This window comes from Coenobita brevimanus, chromosome 86 (assembly GCF_032717465.1).
Source record: "Coenobita brevimanus isolate Jiangsu-jjx chromosome 86, ASM3271746v2, whole genome shotgun sequence".
Classification (NCBI taxonomy): Eukaryota; Metazoa; Arthropoda; class Malacostraca; order Decapoda; family Coenobitidae; genus Coenobita; species Coenobita brevimanus.
In genome coordinates, this window is record NC_137039.1 from 31,310,840 (window position 1) to 31,335,377 (window position 24,538).

General features: G+C 39.5%; 1 protein-coding gene across 1 annotated transcript; it reads left to right on the forward strand.

The window, feature by feature from the left end:
- The first annotated feature begins 1,592 nt into the window (after window positions 1-1,592).
- Xxylt (Xyloside xylosyltransferase) lies at window positions 1,593-23,728 on the forward strand. The gene is made up of 6 exons (XM_080280813.1): window positions 1,593-2,045; window positions 3,712-3,894; window positions 7,036-7,206; window positions 7,255-7,324; window positions 8,802-9,086; window positions 23,396-23,728. Exons 1-5 carry the CDS (start codon window positions 1,593-1,595, stop codon window positions 9,065-9,067), a joined length of 1,143 nt encoding a protein of 380 aa, XP_080136939.1. The 3' UTR covers window positions 9,068-9,086; window positions 23,396-23,728.
- The last annotated feature ends 810 nt before the right edge of the window (window positions 23,729-24,538 follow it).

Genomic DNA, 24,538 nt, shown 5'->3' on the forward strand with positions numbered 1-24,538 from the left:
CACGCTTCCACATTTGTCCAGAACTCTTGTTTCACTCTGCTTGCACGATCTTGTTTTGGCGCATACACACACACACCGTCACCCACATTAATTTTGTAGTCCAACTTTCAATCTTACCCACACAATTCTTGAGCCAACTGATCCATGCTCTCTTATATTCTCCTTTCATCTCTTGCACACAACAATACACAGTCCTTTTGTCCTCACCAAGGAAATCTGTAAATATTCTCTTCCAGAGGTTGTTACTCCTGTACCATCTTATATTTACCATGACAAACTTTGTCTGCCAAATACTGCAAAATGTCCTCCAGAGTACATATTTGTAGTGCGTCGTTACCCCTTCATTCCCAAGAGTTTTTTTTTTTTTTTTCTATTCTCGATGCGACCAGACGATTTTCTTCAGCTTGAGAGAGCACCATAGAAGTGACGGGATCAGTGATGGCCATATTTAATGTGTCTAGTCCAAAAATTTCCTCCCGTTCTTCTGGCATACCCCCTTAACCTATGGTCATCTGATGCCTGTAGATCCACCTCCACTTTGCTCGAGTTGTGGCACAGGGCCGGATCCATTGTTTTCATTGTGCCCTTATGGTCTGTGATACCTGGAGCTAGGAATCTTTTTCCATTTATTTTTATTTTATTTTAGTTTATATTATTTTTGCCATACGTGATGATTCTATGATGTGTCATGGAGGAGGGTGACGGACATGATCCTATATGAAGTAGACGTAGCAGAGTGGTAGGCGATCTTTTTGACACCAAGTAATCATTGTGTAATTCGCCGCTTAGGACATGGCCAGTATTGTTTTCCCCTCTTCTTTCAGGCCCATTTCTGGTAGTATTTGTTTGCACGAAATATGTAGGAATATGTATAACAAATCATCTTATATATATATATATATATATATATATATATATATATATATATATATATATATATATATATATAATGAGAAGGGAGCTGGAGATGTTCATGTTTAAAATATTACCATGTAGTTTCTTAATTGTAAGGATTTTTAAGTTTTATTTATGACACCTCTAATAGTATAATTAGCCTCGTAAGTGTCATAATTAGCTTCAGTATTGGCAGCTACGTGGCTTGGCAGGTTCGGCTTGGCGTGTAGCCTTAATTAACTGTAATTTTGGCTCCCGACAACCTTACTCTTCTGTTTAACGGTGCAGTGATTATATATATTCAAAATCGTTAGGTGAATAGCGTCAAAGATATATTTGTAATGGTGTCAAGCGAACTTGTCCAGGCAATTTCCCGAAATTACCACGGTGAGGGACCCAAAACAAAGCAGTGTGATGTCTTCATCTCGGGACTTAAATTTATTTTATATTTTGCACTGAGTTATACATCAGGGCTACCAAACTTGAAGATTAATAATGTCTGACTCCCATTGCTTCCAAATTAATAAAAGAAACACGGTCAAATTTAGAGAATGTTGGACACCGTACGGTCGAGATGTGAATATTGGCGGTTTTGTGATGACAGGAGGTGTGGTGTGTAATCTCCTCAAAAATTTTCAGACAAGAGACTTTAAGTTAGCAAGAATAGGACATCACTGTCAACATAGCATACACGCAGCATGTTCTTCAGACTTCGCCACCTGGGTCAAATCACCGGGTTGTTAGTGCTGGGGCTAGTGGTTATATTCCTCTTCGGGTGGCGAGATTCACGACCCTTGATACAGGTTTTGCCCTCCTCTTCGCCAGCCCCCTTGTTGAACCCAGGTGACTCCAGTAACCCCGAAGCCGACAATACCAATTCAGAATTCCCTGAGCAGGAGGTTGTTCCACTGGATGCTCAGGAGAATGACTTGCTATACCGGCCTCCCCTGGATATTGCATTTATTTTCACCCACGCCCGAGACAACTTCGCTCTGCAGGGAAAGCTGAGAGTGGCAGTAGGGTCACTGCTCCGCCTGTCATCAGCACCGCTTCGCCTGCACCTTATCACAGATGAGGATGGCTTCCACATCGCTTCGGAAATTATATCTGGGGTCCAGGCAGCTAATCAGTTGGACTTGAGATATGTCAAAGTGAGGGCAAGGCAGGAAGGGAGAGGGGTATTGCTTCAGAATTGCACCCAACTAATGGACACACAAATTAATATGCATATGGCTTAATTCATGCACTTATAAGCAACTTCTTGACTGTAAACACATCAGAAATGCACATGTTGATGTAGAAAAGGAGGGGACAGAAGACAATTCGGTTTCTGTCTTGGTCAGTTATTGCATCTGCATTAGAAGTAGGTTTGATTACTTTAGGTTAGGCATGGGTTGACTAAATTCAATGTAGAGGCAATAGCAGATGGAAATAAAGCTGAATAAAAATATAGCAGAGCTTCCATTTATATACTGTAATTTACAGTTTTAAAGAAATATATAGCCAAGTTATGATAGTGTTAGCTATAAAAGAAAGTTGCAGAAATGTGTAATTTTGAAGCTCATAGTAACACATCCTATCAGTTTTACATGCACTGTGGCAAATGGCCACTACTTCCAGGTCAGTTCAGCCCCAAAGTCAGTCTTTCACCATGTGCTTCATCCTTACTAACCTAACCTAACAATCTAACCTTGCCTAGAACGTAAACTAACCCAACTTATCTCAGTTTAACGTAACCTATTCTCACCTAACCTGATTGACTTGGAGACGAATGAGCTTTGGGTCTGACTCAACCTGTTGTCCCCAGCAGGACACTGCCATGGATATTGGCAAACAAATGTAATCATACAATAGTGCTCTTAGTTGTACTGTAGTTATTTTGTGGATTCTAGCCATTAGAAATTAATTACACAGTGGTGAAACCTAAGCCCTGTTGTAAAGTTTTCATCATTCGTCGTATCTTTTGTCCGGGAATCGAAGAATCTTCCCTCTTCCTTATTTATTGTATAAATTAAAAAGAATTTCTGACATGTTTTGATCATAGAAAATTGTACCTAACTGCATAAACTAGTTGGGTGAGCAAATAAATTTCACGGTCTGTTGGGTGTAGTTTTGAAAAGTTACTAAGGGAGGGTTGTTGTAGGCAGCTGAAGGAAACTGCTAGCTATAGTCGCGGCGCATGACTCTGAGGTTGTCATTATTGTACCCTTGCAACCTGTCATTGAATGTGCGTCTGATTTCGTATTATACACGAATCATATTATTATGCACGATATATCATACACGAACATATCATACATGAACCACATGCGTCTCATATTATACACGAATTAGACACACTCTGATAACAACCTCAGAGTCGCACACTGCGACTATAGTGAGGTTTCTGGACTGCATTAATTTTGCAAAACAAAATAGTCACCACCTCACCGTACTGCATATCCAAGTACCATTTCCTTCCTCACTAGTTTTAAACAAATAAACATATATTTATCATTCCAGTTTATTACTTCCTCTCTCCCTCTTTCTAAATTCCATCAAAACCAAATTTTCACGTTCACTTTTTGAAGTATCGTATTCTTTCTGTTTTTCTCTTTCATCATCCAGGTCCACTTGTACACATTATCAACATAATTTTTCTACTATTTCTTCCCTCATTTATTTATTTTTTTTTCAGCTTTGTAATATTTCACATTTAACTACATGACATATTATTTTCTTCTGTATGCATTTTAATTTTGCAAAGCTTTCATCATTTAGGGTTCATATTATTTGAGCAGTTATCTCTGCCTTCATTAATAGCCTGTTCCCTATCAGCTTGTGTATGTGTCAGCGGATGACTTCTTGCCAGAGATCAAAAGCAGTGTGAGTCTGCTGGTGGAGTTCTTCACACGGCGCTCCAATGCTTATTACCGTGATGCTCTCTTCTTCTTCTCACTCCACCTTCACCGCCTCCTACCTGGCCTGGATCGTATAATTCTCATGGACATTGATATCAAGGTCCTGGTTGTTATTTGATTATTATATTGTAGGCTTTGGTTGAGCATATGTTCATGGGGGTAGAAAAGTAGTGAATAATCATTTGGATCATTATAAATTTTCACTGTTGTATACCTGCTATTACCAGTTACACTCTGCATAGGCATGTTGCCCATTTTGTATTATTGAGTAGGTGGTAGGTAGTGGCGACCATCATCCAGTCACATGAAGTAGTGCTACCTACTTCTTGCTTTACCTTTACCTTTGTGTGTGTGTGTGTGTGTGTGTGTGTGTGTGTGTGTGTGTGTGTGTGTGAGCCCTTCTCTCTCCTATTTCTCCCATCTTTCCTGTCACTTTTTGTTACTCTTCTTTCCTTTTCAGGTTGCATTAGCCTACATTAAGTGACAAGTCACATGGCTTCCTGCAAGCCAGGAAACAATTTACAACACTGGGTGCTAGCCATAAAACCAACCCATATGTGTTATGTATTAGTCAGCAAGCGGGTTGGTGGAGGGTTAGTGCCCCTCCCCATAAAATAGCAAACTCAGAGATAAATGGCCACCCCAAGCAGATTTGTGGCATCTGGCTGTAGTTAGGTAGATAGAGTTCTCAGTGAATTACAAAGGAATTTAAGTAACACTCATATAAAATTGTTTTTTCTTATTGTGAATGGAGAATGAAAGACTGACTAAGAGGGTGTATGTAGGTGAGGTGGAGGGAGGGAGAGGGAGAGGTAGACCAAGGATGAGGTGGAGGGAAGGAGTTGAGAGGTGTATGAGGGAGGTGCGGGTGAGTTGGGGGGAGGGTAGTCAAATGGTGGGTAACAGAGCGACTTGGAGGCGTTTTGTCAGCGGCCACCCTTTGCGGGATTAGGGCGTCGGGCTATAGATAGATAGATAGTATTGATTTTAATACAAAAATGCCCATTGTGTAAGTTGAGAGTTGATGCACAGAGAACAGCCATGAAGTGAAGTTACATGTGAAAGGAATAATGCACAGGATGGATATTTATAGAGCCCGGAATTTTGAAAGCTTTAGTAATGGGTAAGCAATTTGTCATCACTGAGCACTCTGTTGACTGCTTCCTAATACTTTACTAGTGCCTTGTATTTTCATCATCTTTTGTTATGGGATCATTCCCAGCACTTCGTAATTTTGATAGTTTTTGTTACTCCTATAGCCTAATGTTATCATGCTTTCCTAATCTTGTTCCTAAACCCATCCGGTTTATACCCAAGTGTGAAATAGGGTTATGTTGATGATCAGTATGGCTATGATGTTTCCTGGGAAAAGATGGGAAGAGGGGAAGTACTGGGGAAGGTGAAGAGGAGGTTTAGAGAGTAAGGAAGAGGTGGGGAAGATTTTTAAAGCCATATGCACTCCATTCTAATGTCACAAAATAGTACAGTATTAGAATGTTTGGCAAGTAACCATGAATAAAATAATGAAGCTTCTCAGTGGTGATGGGAGTCAGGTACCAAGATGCCATTAAATGAGAGTTCAGTGTTTAATTATTTCTCAACGGTGATGGGAGTCAAGTACCAAGATGCCATTAAATGAGAGTTCAGCGTTTACCCCTGTACTATAGTTATACCTTTTGTATTTTATTCTTTTTTTTACCAGACTGTTTTATCCAACTTGTGAAAAAAATCAAGCACTGTAATAAGAGGTTAACCCGCGGCGTTCCGTCGATGTGAATTAATGTCCACACGTTTTGTTACTGCCCATCCCGTTGACGTTCATAAACACGAATCAATTGCAAGGTCCCTAATTTGCACAATTTTCAATTTTTGCGAGTGATTTTTGGTATGTATACATGGGACATCTTCTACAAGATGCCAGGCAGGGACAATGCCTTACCCAGCGTGACCTCCCCCCCCCCCATGCCACGGTACGAAATTCGGGGCCAGAGTGATTCCCCAATCGATAACAATGTGGAGGACAAACTTTACATAGCATTAGAGGAAGAAACAGTCAGAAATGATGATCAGGTAATGTCGCCAAAAAAGGTCAGGTATGTTGATGTGTTTCATGAGTGAAACAATGCTTATATTGCCTATATTACTGTGTGAAAACCAATATTCTCTCGTACTACATATAAATTCGTACCAAATAAATAAATAACTACCGTTTATGAGTGGTGTGGAATGGTTACACTCCCATAGAACTCGTTTTCTTTGGAGCCACCCTGATAGAAAACACAGTAAGGTGAGGAGGTACTGCTACCTGTATTGAGTATTTTAAACCTCAGGTGAGCGATTTCTCTATGATTTCAATGTTTCTCACCAAAAGCAGAGGTTTGGGCCAAAAAAAAAATTTTCCAAAAATGGTTGGGATTGGGGGGAGTCAGTGGTGGAAAAGTGGTCGGGATGGGGCGGGTTAATGAAGGCTGTCTAACCCCTCCAGTTTAAAAAGTTTCTCTTAAGTTTAATAAAGCCTAAGCTTAGTAAATAATACTGTCTGGAAGGAGCAAGAATATATTAAACAATGATGTCACCAGGATCCAAAAGGGTAGAATATACAAAAATGCCCTTTGTAGCTTGCTTTTCTATATTAGTTCTCTGCCATCATTTCTGAGTGTCTTATAACCACTTAAATTGTTTTAGATGATGTCCTTTTTAGTTTATTTTCATTGATACCGGATGATTTTATTCAACTTGAATAAGGTATCTGATACTGGAAAAGGACATTTTCAGGCAGTGGTACTGATTTACCTGGGTGGCTCCTCTGCACAGTTATACAAACGTCCCTCAGCTTGTATCCCCTGGAAAGGGGATGCTGAACTGCAGGAAAAGGGAACTTTTAGCCTTCAGTTGATTGGGTTCACATTCAGATGAAACTGGCCACAACAACACAACTACATCAGTAACTAACCCATCCAGTTCCAAAGGTCTATCCTATGGTGAATAAAGCCATCAGATTACAGATATGAAACATAAAAGGTATTCACTCTCATCTTAAATGTCAGGACTAACTGCCTAGCCCCGGGCTCCTACGCTCCTCATGGGGCAGTGTAGGATTGGATGATGGATGGATGGATGGATCTCATGGGTTCACTGGGTTTAGTGTTTAGTGGTACTTCTCCTTCCCTCATCTTTTAAATAGGAAAAGAGGTGTGGATGATGAGTATAATGATTCTGACAGTGATTCTGATACTTCTAGGTAAAGGGTGACATTGCTGAACTCCACTCCCATTTTGAGCGCTTCTCGCCAACAAACGTGATGGGTATGGTACTTGAGCAGTCACCAGTGTACCGCCACATCCTCTCCTTCTACCGCAAGGCCCACCTCAACACCACCCTTGGAGCCCCACCTGGTTTCGTTCCCCCGTCTGTCTCCCCCACCCAGCCCCTGCCCCATGATGCACCCCGTCACAGAAAGGGGTTCCCGGGGTATAACAGTGGGGTTGTCCTGATGGATATCAAGAAGCTGAGGGAGTCCGAGATTATTGGTGAGTTATGCCTGTGAGATGGAGTCAGGATAGTAGATTATTGGGCTTGAATGGTGAGTGAATGAGTGTGGCACAGTTCATCAGACATGCTGTTGATTAGTTCCCCCTTTATTATGTTTTTCTCCTATCTTGCTTTCTGGACCCTATGGGAAAAAACAGAGTGATGATGTTGATGAAGGTGGTGTATTGGTTAGGATTCTGCAGTCTGAACAATAGCTGTAATGAGTTTTTAATATTTTGCAGTACAGTGCGCACCTGAACTGTATTGAATTCATTCGGTATGACAACTCATTTTTAGTATATTTAATACCTCCAGGTGATTTTATTCAGATTGGGGGAGACCATTTGTAGTGAACGTGCTATTGAAAGCTATATCTGACCTTTCCAGTTCAAAAAATTCTCTCCTAAACTAGATGAAACCATCAGGAGATAACAAAAATAATGTACACGAGACATCCTCAGACTGAAAGAGTTAAGTGTTTGTTCTGAGGAGCCTGTTTATGCAGAAGGTCCTTTCTGGCAGATATAGCCATAATGTTGACTGTTGGGGGCCTGATGGGTGCTGTTCCTTCCTTGAGGGAGACCCAAGACTATTCACAACAGGAATGTATACCTTCCTGAGATGGCACACCAGGTTTCGTTTTGCATCAGTTTAGGAGGCTTTCTAGCACCTCTGCCATAGCTACTCAATTTCTATATTACAGATTATTTTCTCAAAGGCATGTTACTTGTCTGTTTTACATTGACATAGATTGCAAAAATAGCATAAAAAATTTACTAACATATCAGATATAGAAGTGGCAAGGAAATATTTGGTACCGGTTATCATCTTAATCAACAGCAGCCTCAGGTTCCATGTACATACTAATCAGTTGCCCTTCACCACCCTAAAGTATAACTGGACTGTGTATAATAGAGTTGCCAGCCCATGAACAAGGTATATGCAGACCAGCTACTGTAGTACATATACAGTAAACAGTACATTGAAGTGCTGTGTAGGCATTCCCCATTATAGGATGGGTATGTGTTTCATCATAATTGTTTGCATTCTGCTGGTAGTGTAAATTGGGAGGAACTGACAAATCAGCTTATAGGATGCAATGTAACTTGAATAGGTAATTTTCTGTAATTTACTGTGGACTTGTTTATAAAAAATAAATAAGAAAGGCAACTTACAGTCAGGGCTAATGTTATATGGAATTAATAGCAAAAAGAATTATTTGTCAGCAAATTTTAACTGTAATGAGGTTTTCTGTTTATATTTTTGTATCTTGCCCTTCAGACAACCTAGCTGGGGGAACTGGAAATGTCTTGCTGTAGGTAGCATTGGAAGTGTTAATAGACAAGTATTTGTGGGTTATACTGGGCTGAACAAAACATAGAATGGGTTAGTAGCAAAATAGAATGTCAAAAAGACATACCCATATAACTTACAATGAAAATTCAGTGTATAAGTTTCTACGTCTTGCCCTTACAGCAAGCTACTTGACACGATCGAAGCTGACTGAACGCACTCAACACTACAGCTTCCATGGCCATCTGGGAGACCAAGATCTCTACACCCTAATAGCTCTTGATCACCCTGAGCTATTCTACACATTACCCTGCAGCTGGAATAAGCAGCTGTGTACATGGTGGCGGGATCATGGTTACACCAATGTTTTCGACGAGTATTTCACATGCAATGAGGAGCTTAAAATTATACATGGCAACTGCAAAACCCCCATACCAGATGATGCATGATAGTAGGAGGGCAGTGCTGGTAAGGGTATATTTGTTGTTGGTAGCTGAGTTTTGTCTTTGGCTGTGAAGATTGTAGCTAGAAGTTGTAGCTGAGTGGATGTAGCAGTTGTAGCTGGGGTTGTAAAGTTGTAGCACTGATTGTAGTTGTACAGTATCTGTATGAATGTAGTAGCTGTAGCTGTGATCGTAGGAGATGTAGCTGTATGGATGTAGGAGTTATAGGTGAGTGGATGTAGCAGTTTTAATCACCTCATTTTTGTCCAGGTCAAGTGAAGGTTGTGACTTGTCTATAAACAGTCATTAGAGTATGGGAAGATGCAGTGTAAGTGTCATATGTGGAGTTATAGAAGAATTCCAAAACCAATTCACCAGTGTTTTGAGAGTAAGGATCGTTAGGCAGGTAGAGCATCATAATCCCTTTAACCGGAGACATACTGTAATTTGTACATTAGTCTTGCTACCTCCAGACAATTCCATTATATGCGGGTTAAGAGATATCTCTTATAATGAAGGGAATTATGAAGGTGACTGGTATATCTAACTCCTCCAGTTTGAATAATCTCTCCTATTTCTTGTCCTGTAGGGGTTAATTAGGGGTATATCTTTCCCCCCCAGTTCAAATAACCTCTCATATCTCTTGTGCTGAAGGGATTGATGAAGGCTTTATTTAGCCCGTCCAGTTTGAGTAGTCTCTCCTACTTCTTGTACCAAAGGGAGTGATGGATTGATGAAGGCTGTATCTAACCCTTTTAGTTCAGTCTCTTGTAAGGTGAATACAGTTGTCTGTTGGTAGCAAGAATAATCTCATGGAACACATAATTTTATTCATGGGGTTAGAAATATGGCTGTCAGTGTTTCCTTGACTCATGGAAGTGAACTCATTAACTCACATCATTAACATAAGCCACTTAACTCTTCAGTATTATATACTTCTTAATATAAGTAATAAATGGTGGAACGCAGCAACCATTTCATACTGAAAGCTCAGTTGTTGCATCATGGGCATATTTTAGTTTTTGTTGAGGCTGGGCATACTCAGATGTAACATACTATTGTTACACAGTACAGGCGGTATGTATTTCACCTTTTTGATTATCTGTTTTGATATTGTTATACCTAATTAATGAACCAGTTATCCAGTCAGTCAAATGATGCCATATTTTCTCTTTAAGAATCCCTATTTTGAAGTTGGCCATAGTAGAGCTGATGTTTTATGTGGAGTGGAGGCAAAACCTAATGTCAAAAGGAGTTAATTATAGTACCTCCCAACAGTTGCTGGAAACTGTTGGGAACTTCTTAGTAAAATACAAAAATATTGCCACTTAATTTCATTGATACCCGTAAAACTGATTTGCCAGTTCCCACAATTTGCAGCACCAAATGTATGGAAAAAGTTGTAATACATTATCGTCGTTCTGGAAAAATCCCTGATGAATAGTGAGGACTTACTGTAAAGAATTTGCTTACATATATTGTAAGTGCCAACATTTCTTGCTTTCCCTATTGCAGTGGAGAGAGGTGGCAATATTTAACCAACAGCATGATTAAATTTCCCTCTGGGTCTTAGACATGTCAGTTATCTACTAATAGTTATTATCATATGGAAGTTGTAGAATACAACCACATATTGCTGTCAGGAATATTAATTTTTTAGGTTGTAGAGAGAGGGTTGTGGATATGCCATAGGACTGTACGGGTACTGTATTTAAGTGGCATACAAAACTTTGTAGTTTGTCTTCATAAATTATTAATTTTCAATATTACACCTTATTCTCATCCACATTATTGATGCAAACTATGTAGGTAGAAGAAGCATATGAATAACATAAAAGAGGATATCAGGGTGCAATTGGGCGTAATAGATTGCCAAGGAAAGTTCGAAGAAGTCTACAATACTGTACTTCTTAGAATACAGATAATAAAGCAGGAAATTTAATCCTGCTTAGAATACAGCTTATAAAGCAAGAAATACAGGACTTAAATTTCCCAAGTCTGTGAGCTTTTCATGTGTAACCTAGGACTGCAAACAGCAGAGCTGACTGGCACTTATTTAGCATGTTTTAGACAGGTTAATTGATTTTATATAGTGCTGTGGAAGAGGCGAAGATGTTATTTAACAAGATGAAGATGACCTAAAATGTAAATGACAAAATTTAAAATGCTGGGAGTCATAAGTGAGACTAGTGTGTGATAACCTGTTAAGCATTCTGAAGACAGTGATATTATTGCAAGAGAGAAATTCAGTGTGTATGTCACCGGTGTATCCATTGGTGTAGCACAAACCTGTAACAGTCAGCTGTATTTAACCCATTGAGCTTGGGGGACATCTTTTTCCATCTTATTCTTGCCTTCTGATGATTTTGTTCAGCTTGGGACAGACTAACTAAACTGGAGAGGTTAGATATGTAGCTGTAATAATCCCATTCAGGACAGGAGGTCTATCAGAAGTTGAATAAAATCATCTGGTAGCTACACAAATAAACCAAAAAGATGTCAACCAAATTCAGAGCTTTAACCAAATTAGAACTGCAGTACTGACAAAAATTTTATACTGGATATTGTTGTGGCTGTCAGAAATGAAGTACAGGCAGTCCCTGTTGCAAGCTGGCCTTTTTAACATAAATTTTTGATGTTAAGCCCTTGGTAAATTACAGAATATTGCCAAGTAGTGTTCCATTGCTATTTGTATAGCTGATTTGCCAGTTCCCCCAGTTTACATTTTCTGGTGAGGGATGCATTCTTGTGGCGGCACAGATGTGGGAGGGTGGTGGAGACGCCCAGTCACACATGCACCTTCAGTTTTCTCCCTGTCCTTCAAAAGGAGAATGGTGAGCTGTGCAAGAAGAGAACTTTAGCCTATAGTCCACCTTGTTGACATTCAGATGAGCCTGGGTCCGTGGCTGCTGGTACTGCTGCATAGTCATTTGCTTTGAAGAAGTTGTGATATTTTGAAACATATCCCTGACATGTAATGAGGACTACCCTTACACTAGATGATATTAAAAGAAATATGGATGATTTCGTATACTGTAGTTAAGAGCCAGTGCATTGAAGCACTTTGACACTTTGACAATGACGAAGTTTTAGTTTTATGTTGCATCCTCCTGATTTTATTTGACTAGCGGGTTTCATGTTCAAGGTAATAATGAAGGCTCTATCTAACCCCTTCAATTCAAAATGCCTCCCTAGAGTTAATAAAATTATCTGTAGATAGATGTTGTGTGGTCTGTTGGTGAAGATGCCCCGGACAAAGTGACACCTTAAGTGCATAGGTTCCACCAAGAAGTGACAGACGGTTTATTGATTATGCTGTGCCATCAAATAAAGTAGGCTGTCATCTGCACTTACATGTATTGGGCTGCTATAGCTTAGTCTTGGCTGCTGTGCACTTCAAAGGAGATAATATAGGATTGATAGTTATTGATGGGTAGCAGGGGAGAAAAACAAAAATATGTCCTGGCTGAAGTTACTAAGGTAACAAAAAGCATACCAGTAAGATAGTTTTGTTATCGAAGGAAATTGATTTAGTGACCAAGCTGATGGCTAATTCATGTTTGTCATACAAGGATTATTATTATTATTATTTTTTTGTTTAATATACTGAGTCTGTGCAGATTTGTATCCAAGGGGTGGTTGGGGTTTATTGCTCACGTAATGCCACCAAGGGATGTGTGAGGCTGGTCACTCTCATATTAAATGTCAGGACCAACTTGCCTAACTCCATGCTCCTTTGCTCCTCATGGGGCAACACAGGATGAGATAATGATCATGATGATGACTAGTTTCATATTTATTTTGAGAGTAGTGTATCTTGCTTTCTCATGGAAAATTGTTTTGTTGTACAGAGAATGACACTGTCCTGGTATATGTAGGAGGGTGGAATAGGATGGATAGGTTACATGAAAGTAATTTTGTCATGACTGGCATGGATGATAACATAGTGGGATATCATACAGTTGATGCAGGGATAGTTATAATGGAATTTTAACTATAAATCCATTTGCCCAGTTTAGTTTAGTCGATGTACAGTTTAGGGTTATTTGGTAAAATTTTTACTGAAAGCACAGTAGTAATTTAGTCCATGTACAGTATAGAGTTGGTAAAATTTTTACTGAAAGCACAACAGTACTCTTGACCTATACAAATGGCTTCAGTGTATAGAGTCATTTGCTGAGGCAGTGTAAAGCCCATGTATCCTAGTGTACTGAAAAACAGTCATAACTCTATTTTAACTGTGCTTGAAATTAAGCTTTACAGGCATAAAGGGCATTGAATTGTCAGGGAAATATGATATTAGTTGACAAATACTTGAGGGTAGCTCTTGGTTATGACGTCAGGGATTAGGTAAATACAGTATAACAACCATTTTATGGTCACACCTCTGACATTTCTGTTGTCACAGTAGTAAGTAAATAGAATCATACAGTCATGTTGATGGACAGCCAGTCTTATTTTACATTATTAATATACTATTCCATTTGCTTACTGAACCTGCAGTGCATGTAGATTATAATACAGCAGTATCAGTACAACGTGTAAGACTGTAATATCAATTGGGAAGACAGGCCAATGCATTAAAGTATTGGTCAGAATAAACCTTGATCATACATGTTAGTACTGTGTATGACAAAGTACTGTACTGTATGTTGCAAACTACTGCTGATTACAGAAGTCAGTTCAGTAGTAGGATTCTGTGGTTAGCTCTTCCTGATCCTAATTGAAGTCATTTTAACAACTTCAGCTGAAGGATGTCTTTATTTTATTCATGTGACTTAGCAAACAGTTTTTGTCGATTTAAGGGAGGAGTTTGGTAGCGAAGGGGTTAATGTAGGTTATGTAGTGAATCTTCATCAATGAAAAGTTCCCTTTAAGCTTAATTAAACTGTCTGATGGTGTCAAGAGTTAAATATGTCATTGGACTGAAGAGGTTACTCGTTACAGTACACAGTACTTTGGAAACGACAAAGCTTAGGCGTAAATTATTCAAGGTTGTATTCAGAGTGGCCTTGGAGATTTTGTAATGCCGCTTCCTCAGCTGTTTGTTCTGCACATTACACCTCATATATGCCTCTGTATATTAATAATGCAGTCTGTGTTAGTATTAAAACTATAAGTAACCCACAAAAGAATGGTAATGTGTCAACATATAATATAAATTGCTGAGTAAGGTGTGTTAAAAAGCCTCTGTGCCACCCAAAACATAGTCCCCCAGAGTGTAAGACATTGGGGTGTCATTTTGGAAAAGCCGTTGTTTGAATATTAAAACAGGAAGAGTAGGGACACAGAGAGAGAATATTTCCAAAGTTCTGAGGAGGCCAAGGTTGGAATATTACTAGAGTGAAACTGGGGATGTGATTCCTAGCAGAATTACCAAAAGTTTGAATTCAAGCATATTCATTTCCAGATTCCTCAAGTATATGCCAAATCTGTCATTAAATGGAAAGATTTTATGATAATCTTAATGTAAGAAATATTTTGCATATTTGTTAGTAAATATATATTTTTTAATTATTATTATTTTCATAAAATTAGAGGAGAGCATACACCAACCAGGGCCTTTTCCCCTCAGCCAGCGCCTGGGGAAATAGGGTGACTTACTGAACACATCAAAGCCCTTTTTGTTCTTTACTTGTTTGGTATTGGGGTTTGGACTATATTGGTGGCTAGTCAGTCTCAGCTTTAGCTATATATAAAATAGTTTCAGTTTCATACCTTAGTATATTAACCTTCTGTATAATGAACCTCAGTCGACCAGATTTCAGTTAAAATGAGCTTAAAAAAAAAAAAAAAAAAAATTCTCCTCATAAAATGAAAAAGATTCAATATAGGCCAGATGGCAGATGTGGCCAACCAACTGAAGGAGCACAAGGTAGCTTAGCATTAGGCATATAGTACTGTGCTGAGCTCACAGAATAGTGGAATTTGAACACTTGGGTATGAAAATTTATGCAACAAAGAGAATAGGTAATGTATATACAGTACTACTGTATGACAAACCTGTCCTTGTAAATTAATGAGTATGAGGCATAGGAACCCTGGCTTTGAAATTTACAGTGACTGTCAAACACTGAAATTAACATTTTTCAAGTTTAATGGCCCACTATTCCCCTTAATTAGTTTGTTATATAGAGGGTTTTCTGAAGTTTATGGTTATATATTTATATCTTATATCTGTTTTGCAAATTGTCAGGTAGAGTTATCATCATCATCATCATCATCATCTGGACCTCCTTTCCCACCCTAGGGCAGGGTGAGGAGTAGCAATGTCCAGACAGCCCAAATTTGCCCAGTCCAATGGGCCATTCTTTCATTCACTAATCATTCAAGCCCCCGGAATCCTGGCTCTATCGGATACACCAAAAACATTCACCATGTTCTGTAGCTTCACATAATTGTATCCAGTAGAGTCAGTCCAGACGCTGGAGTTATACAGTATTCTTATTTATGTTTCTGAAGACAGAAACTATTATTGCATTGATTTTCCATATAATGTACAGTCAGCTCACTTATAGCATGCCTAATTTGTTGACATGTGGAACAGTATTATGGAAATCCATGTTATGGGAGAAATGACACCTTCCCCTGTGCAACCCCTAACAACACCCGGTCCTGTAACTGCCATGAACTGACCTTAAATGTAACAATGTTAAACACAATTACAAACACATTGCACTGTAACTATAAGTGTGGAGGTATATAACATCATCATCCCACTGTCACCCAGAACACATCATTGTCCCACACTGTCACCCAGACCACACCATTGCCTCACACTGTCACCCAGACCATGCCATCACCCCACACTGTCACCCAGACCACACCATTGCCCCACACTGTCACTCAGACCACACCATCACCCCACACTGTCACCCAGACCATGCCATGACCCCACACTGTCACCCAGACCATGCCATGACCCCACACTGTCACCCAGACCACACTATCACCCCACACTGTCACCCAGACCACACCATCACCCCACACTGTCACCCAGACCATGCCATCACCCCACACTGTCACCCAGACCACACTGTCACCCAGACCACATCATTGCCCCACACTGTCACCCAGACCATGCCATTACCCCATACTGTCAACCCAGACCACACCAGCACCCCACACTGTCACCCAGACAACACCATGACCCCACACTGTCACCCAGACCACACCATCACCCCACACTGTCACCCAGACCACACCATCACCCCACACTGTCACCCAGACCACACCATCACCCCACACTGTCACTTAGACAACACCATCACCCCATACTGTCACTCAGACCACACCATCACCCCACACTGTCACCTGGACCATCACTCAGACCACACTATCATCCTGATCAAACCATAACCCACACCTTCACCCACATCATCACCTGGACCATTCCCCCAGACCAATACCCACACCATCACCCACATCTCATTATCACCCACTTCACCCCACACCATCACCCGGGCCACATTATCACACACTCCTTCACCCCACACCATCACCAAGACCACTTTATCACTAACTCCTTCACCCCACACCATCACCCGGACCACATTATAACCAATTCCCTCACCCCACACTGTCATCCAGACCATATTAGTCAAGTAGACCATCACTTATCATAACCCTGCACCATCAGCTACATCATCTTCCATTCCACACCATTGCCCCACACCAGTGAGCCTCTGAGGTGTCATGTGGCCCGTACTGTGGCATTTGCACCCGTGCAGTGACAGGTAATGCCATATTTGACCATGTTAGGACCCACATCCTGCATTGTAGTGGATCTAACTTGGCTGCAGTAACTTTTAGAACATAACCGCATTATAGGTGATTTTCATTATGGAAGAGCACGTTTCAAATGAAATGACTGTCATAACCGCATTATAGGTGATTTTCATTATAGAAGAGCATGTTACAGATGAAATGACTGTCATCATCATCCAGACCTCCTCTCCCACCATGGGGTGGGGTGAGGAGTAGCAGTGTCCAGACTGCCAAAGTTTGCCCAAATCAGTGGGCCATGTTTCCATTAACTCATCCTTCAAGCCTACAGAATCCTGGCTCCATCTGATAGGCCAAAAGGTTTCACCCCATACTGGAGCTTCATATATACCTATCCGATAGAAATGACTGTACTGTACTTATTTTTTTTTTTTTTCCATTGTGCTCTTAGTATTGTTTGTGCGCGCATGTTAGAGGATACTTATACAGTTAAGGCTATTTTTCTCATTTAATGTAAAGTGTGTCCACTGATGGTGTGTTATGTGTCAGTGAATGGATTGTGGTTATTTTTAATGGAAATGTTTTGTCTTTCTGTTGGGTTTTTAGAGGTCATGAGCACAAACTGAACAGAGAATTCTAGAGTGATAAAACCTCCTTTCAGAGATGTTGTTTTGGTTAAAGCTGTAATGAACTAGGTTGACTTCTTCAGCTGAGGGTCTTTTGTTTTCTTATATATTACAAAACACAAAGTACTTTTGTTCATTTTAGGGGAGATGTTTAGTACTGAATGGGTTGTTTATGAAGTGCTGTTTGTAACCTCTCCTATTCATAGAGTTTCTCCTATGCTGGATAAAGGCATCTGGTATGTACAGTAACAAGAGTAAAATAGGATAGACGTACATGGGCAGAGAGGTTAATGCAGTAGTAAGGTAGTGTTCATAAAATGTCAGTTTTTGCTCTCACTCAGACCTCATGAATATGGGTAATGTTACGTTTAATTTATTCTTGCTGCTACCAGCCATTTTTACTCAGTTTAGGATATGCCTCTTGTACTGAAGGGATTTACAATATGCAACCCCTGCTGCAGCTCAGAATGTTTACTGTAAGGAGATAGCAAGAAGTAAATTAAAAAGATATCTCTGGTCTCAGAGGATTAACTGAGAAATAAATGGTTCTGGAATTTGGCTTCCTTTTGTGATGTATTCATATAAATTACAATAATAATTCTCGTATCCGGAGACCCATTACTGTATCTGGAATATGGTGTTATTCAGACCTAATGAACCATGAGAAATTTTTGCATTTTAAGTAGCACAGCCATATTTGTTCATACGGGCAGGGACATGTTTACCTCAGGGCAGATGGGGCACATACCCTAGACCCCGCAGTCCATGGGGCCCCGCATATAACAGAAAAAATAAATGCATACTGCATATAAATATTTTAGTAAATTCATATTTATTACAACAATACTACAGCGTTCTGACTCTGCTATACAAATAATACCCGTGCTCTGAGTCTGCTCTGCATAAGATAAATTTATCTATTCCGTCGACCATGTGGAGAAAGAGAGCGAGAGAGATGATTACAACAGAATGGTTCGCGTTCTAACCCTGTCCCACTCACAGGCGGCACATGAAGTGAGAGTCTCTCTCTCTCTCTCTCTCTCTCTCTCTCTCTTTCATTCTACAGGGGTGCGGAGTGTGTGTGTGTGTGTGTTTTTTTTTTTTAGAAGTGGAGGGACCCCACACCTCACCCAGTGCCCTGGGCCCTGGTTAGGTTAAACATGCCCCTGCATACGGGTGCCACGCAACCTGTGGTGGCGTCATCATTGGGCTGCCTAATTGTATTGCCACTTACCAGCTAGCACATGCATACTCACACTGTACCTTTGTTTACCAGCTCTGAGTTAGTGTTTCCCTGGTCATCGTTGTCATAATGACTCTCCCTCCTTGAAAGCAGTCTAGGAAAGCACTGACACTAGAACACAAATGAAAGATGATGAATTGCTGATGGCTTAGCCAGCTCAAATGTAATGACTTAATATAACATACTCATATCTACCCAATTTTATTGTTACTCACCAAACCTTACATAAACATAACCATATCTTGCCTAACCAAACCTAACCTAAATTATTGTACATTAATCTAACAGCATAATTATTAGCCTAACCTGACAAAACCACCATATAACCTAACATAACCAAACCCAGCTTAACCAAACTCACCAAAATTAAAAACAGTGAATATGGGTAGATTTGAGTGGGTCAGTAAGAGTCCCCCATTATGCTCAAGGAACAAACACATGCTGGAAAAGCAAAATATGACTGTTGCACTGTGCTAAATTTTATAGGAAAGACTAGCTTAATCCATAAAGTACCATGTATTTCTTAACCATTGTATTGTACTTTATTATGTTTTTGTACCTATATTATGTACTCAAAGGAATGTGTGTGGGATGGCATATTTCTGGGAAGGTTTGGGTAAAGCTTTGAATATCCATAAAACATGAGTATTCAGACTGCCCTTGCCTGAAGTAGTCCGGATACGATAATTGTTACTATTGCATTTTATGAGGTGTAGGTATTGGATCATGTCCTCCTTAAGTAATGCACATAGGTATACACACACCTCTCTTCACTCATACTTATGCACATACCATAATTCATTCCCTGAGGGCCAGCACTCCATCTGTATGCCATACACCATCACATACTGTATAGTGCAGGAAGGCCTTGTTTTGTTGCATTTATTACATTGTTGTTTGCTTTTAGGTGCACAGTAATCACAGAGAAATTGCCTGTTTAAATTCCATTACTATCTCTTTAGCTGATTCACCAGTTCCTCGAATTTACATCGCTAGTTGTATAGAGAAACTAGCTGTATGGAGGAAGTTGTGATATGTTTTAGCACATCCCTGATGTAGGACAAGAAATTAGTTTATTTCACGCAGAAACCTACACAACTCAGCCCCTTGAAAATGGTGATGTCTCTTAGTTTAATCATCTCTTGTAGCTTAGACTTGCTGTTTCCCATCAATCTGAGTTTAGGATGGGACTCTCAGTGTAGATGTAAATGTAGGTTGTATTTACCTTCTCCAGTTTGAAAAGTCTCCAGCAAGAAAGTCATCCCCAGAGGGGCTTTGAATCAACCTATCTGTAGCCAGATGCCATAATCCGGTAACGGGTGGCTGTTTGTCTTTAAGTTAGTTGTTTTACGGGGAGGGGCACTGACCCTCCACCAACCCACTTGTTGACACATAGGAACATGTTTGGGTTGGTTATGTGGTTACCATCCAGTGTTATAAATGGTTTAATGGCTTACAAGAAACCATTAGACTTGTCACTCAAAGTAAACCACCTGAAATGAAGGAAGTTCAATAAAAAGTGACAAGAAAGATGGGAGGAATAGGAAGAGAGGAGGACACACACACAGCAAAAGAATGAAAAAAGAAATAGGCAGCACTACGTCAAGTTAGTATAATGAATCTAGTAAATGCAGTTCATCATTAGGAGGGACCAGGATGGTTCATGCTTTTATTTACTGGACCAGAGCACTTCAGAGGTCATGTTTCTGCATACATTGTTAATGAAATTAGTATCTTTCCAAGATTTGGTGGGGACATCAGGGAAAATTGAAACTGAACTGTCTGAGACACATTATACTCTTTAATCAAACTTGGCCCATAATTGCCATCTCTCCATCTTGAAGAGAAGATTAACACTAGAATGGGGTGCCAGTATGAAGAAGTGCTGTATAAAGGATGTAGAGCCATACTGTTGTCTTTTTGTATCACTAAACTATGTGAAATAAGCAACTAATGGATGATAATGTAGGCTGAGTTACAGTAAAATGTGTACAGTCAAGAAAATACATCTGTTATGTTTCAGCAGTTTTAATTATGGGCAGTCCTTATTATAAATCTGGAATGTGTACTAAAACATCTTCTTCCATACAACTGGCTCTGTAACCTAGAGGAACTGGCTGGTTTGTTGTATAGAAGATTGGAACTTTAGTGGGTGATTTTTCTGTTATAGATTGAAATGGACATTTAATGTGTGATTTTTCTAGAACACACTTGAACTTAATAGCAAAAATAATGTAAAAAAAAAAAAAAAGTTACATACAGTATAATGAGAATTTATTGTGATCATCAGACAAAGATGAGAAAGTGGTTGTTTCTGTGACTGTAACTTTTGTATGCTGTACTTTTTATGTCTCTAGTCACTTGGTACTGTTTACTAAATACTATACCTGTACTCTGTAAAGTTGAGTCTGCTAATCCTTGTGCTGGTCCTGTTCTGCCTTTATGGTTTACAGGACTGTATCATTCATTTATTGATACAATAGTTTTTCATTATTTATTGAAAGGTATCCCCCATGGTTTCTTTGTTTCTGAAGCTCAATTTCACTTTTGGTGGGGAATAAATGTCACTATACTGAAGGATGGTGTTAACTTGTTGGCATCAGCTAGAAATGTAAGATGTCACCATACTGAAGGGGTAATGAAAATTGTTTCTAGTTACAACAAAAAGATCCACTATGCTGAACAAAAGTCCATCTGATAGTGCCAAAAATATAAGGTAATAAAAATGACTGTTGTCCCTAAAGCAACGTATGACTATCTCTTTTAACATCCACTGCTGATATAGTAAAGTATGTTATACCTGCAGTGGAATTTTTCCATCCAGTTTACTTGATTTCAGTCACAGACCATGGTCTGCCCCTTTACTGTGGTGATGTCTTTTATATTTATTTGTACCACTACCAGATGAATTTACCCAGCCTAGGGGAGACTCTGAACATGAGAAGTGAGATAAAGATTTAATTTAGTCCCTGTCACCAACAGAGGTCTCCCTAAACTGAATAAATCATCTGATGATAGCCAGAATGCTATGCCATTGTGTAGTAGTGGTTTCAGTCATGTAAATACTAGTTGAGTCAGCAATGGTCTTGCATCATTTGATCTTAAAAGGTGATTGGAGATTTTATGTTACGTAATGCCTTGAAAGTAAATAGACTGATCGTCCACCCTTAAGGGTAGACGATCATCCTATTTATTTGTCTGTAACACGGCTAATTGGCCAGCATCAGGAACAGTGTTATGAAGAATCCATGTCATGCGAGATTCCAAGGGGAAAAATGGCTAATGGTTGACATCCTCACCAAATTCACCCTTAATGACCCCCCACCACAAAGCCTGCCCAAACCTCCTCAAACTGGCTTATTTGCATCAAACAATGATAAGCACATTTTAAAACCACACTTACCAGAAGTAATCTCTAATGCAGAGGTTGATCACACTATCATTAGACTGCACCATCACTCGAACCATTACCCAGACCACACCATCGCTCAAACCATCACCTAGACCACGTTATCTCTCGAACCATCACCCAGACCACACCGTCATGTAGACCATCACCCAGATCAGTATCCCACACCATTGCTTAAACCATCACCTCATACAATTTCACACCAGTGAGGCTCAGTAGTGTCATTGCAGTGGTTAGAAGTGCCATATTTGGGCATGTTTAGGCCTATGTCCAGTGCTGCAGTGGATCTACCCACTTAAGGTAATGTGTAGAAACTGACCAACAGCTTACTGTGTTGTAGGCAGTCTGTGTTATGGGTGAGTCTGGTATGCTGTAGTGTAGAGCAGAACCTGGCTTTGTGAATGATAAAATATTGTAAACATCTCAATCCACAGCCTCCATTCCCCCTCTTCTATCCACTCAGCCCTCTCCCAAAACACTCACTTTGTCATGTACACTTTCAAGGCCAGCTGTTGCCATTATTTTCTATATTCACCATTTCATATGCCTAACAATCATCATCGTGTTTTTATGCATGTGTGTAGTGGGGGTACATTTTTCAGGAGGGCCAAAAGAGGGGCTGTGAGACAATTTTGGGATTTCCTCTCTCTCATTACCCTAGTACTGTAAGTGGATCTTATCAAATACATTGCACGATTCAGTTTATGCAGTAGTTTTCAAAATGAGTGTCTGCTGTAAGGTATCATCAAACAAAATATTGTAGCATAACACCTTCTATATTATGACAACTTTTTTATAACTGTGATGGCTTAGAACTCCTTGTGTAATGCCCCCATTTAGTTTTTGTTCAGTATACAGTAGTTCAACATTCTGCCTACTGTATCGTATCCAGTGTGTTGTGATAATATTCTTTAGCATTGTTCAGTGAGCGTGCTATCTTCAGTGAGCAAAAAGTAAAATTCCCACAAGTTAAAGGTGGACGATGGTGTTAAGATAATATTTTTGTGTTGGCATATACCAGTTCTATAATTGCAGTTGGTTTTTTCCCCAAGACAAGTTGCGTATTATCTTCTTGGCAAAACTTGAAATGCAACAGCCAACTGTAAAATAATGTAAAGAATTACTATTTCATTGTCAAAGGTATAGTGTGATATATTACTACTGAGATCAATATTACTTGTATGGATCTAACAAGGTTGTGATTATATTGAAGGTGGACTGCGACAGTGTTTTAGAGGATGGTACAATCTTAAATATTATACTGTAGTTAATTTCACACACACACACAAAAAAAGCAACCATTCCATTCAGCCATTAATATTATTTTTCAGTGAGCACTACCCAACAAAGTTATGCAGATCAAGTGTGCTGCAGTTAGTATGTTAGCGTTTTATACACAGCAGACAATCCTCTGGCAAGCATCGTGTCCTGCCTAGTTCATGAACTTCATTGATTGCCACAGCCAGCTAAGTAGTATCAGTAAACTTTTATTCATAATTTTTTTTTTTTTTTTTAAGAAGTTTGTGGAGTATGAAATAATTTGCAAGAAGGTATCTTTGCTTTATATGATATGTACAAATAATTATTAATGTACATTATTTAGGTTTAGCTTAGTGTAGCATTTGATATGAACATTTTTTTTTTTTTTTTTTTTTTTTTTTTTTTAATAAATACATGTACCATATTCTAAACCAAGAATTGTCAGGAAACTGATGTTTTTTGTTCAGGCAGCTGTTAATTATCTCAAGGTTGGGTATTCTGTGTGATGTTATTTTAACTTTGGTGTGAAACCATATTTTTACCTGTATTCCTTTGAAGAACAGTGAATAAAATACACACCACCTGTGTATTAAAATCATACAAATATGTCTGTGCATTTCTGTGTGGGTGTGAGTGGGCAGAATACTAAAGTTGGTGGGGTATATGTATGGGCAAGATGGGTTGGCATGTTAGGTGGGTGGATGGATGTGTGGCGTCTCAGAGAAATTTGCAGATGTGATTACTATACCGGATGAGTGAGTAGGTAATGTATGTGGGTGAATGGGGGAATGTACAGTAGGTACATAGGGGAATACATCCTTGGGGGAAATGAGCTCCAAGTGGAATTATTAAGTTAAAAAAAGGTTCATATGAGAGATGGTTCATGGGAAAAATGGGTCCATGTGGGGATTTGACATTTCTTCATGGAGAGAAAATAGATTCATGGGGAAAGAGGTCAAGAGGGGAAAAAAAGAGGTCCATTGAGTGAAGGTAGTCTGATGGGTAGAATGGTAGAATATGTCCAGTGGGGAAAATGGGTCTTTGGGGTAAATAAGTCAATTGGGTGATGGGTGGGAGAGGGAAAAAAATAGGGCCTTTGAAGAATTAGTCCATGGTGTACATAGGTTAAAGTGGGAAAAGAGATGCATAGGAGAATACAGCATATGTTCTAGGGGGAAATGGGGCCCAGGTGAAAACATAGACCCAGTGGGTAG

Excerpts from the sequence above, each read along its gene's own strand:
- Xxylt (XM_080280813.1), top strand. The coding sequence starts at position 1,593 with ATGTTCTTCAGACTTCGCCACCTGGGTCAAATCACCGGGTTGTTAGTG. Across the intron at positions 3,895-7,035 it reads TCATGGACATTGATATCAAG|GTAAAGGGTGACATTGCTGA; the intron begins GTCCTGGTTGTT and ends TGATACTTCTAG. Across the intron at positions 7,207-7,254 it reads CTGGTTTCGTTCCCCCGTCT|GGGTTCCCGGGGTATAACAG; the intron begins GTCTCCCCCACC and ends CGTCACAGAAAG.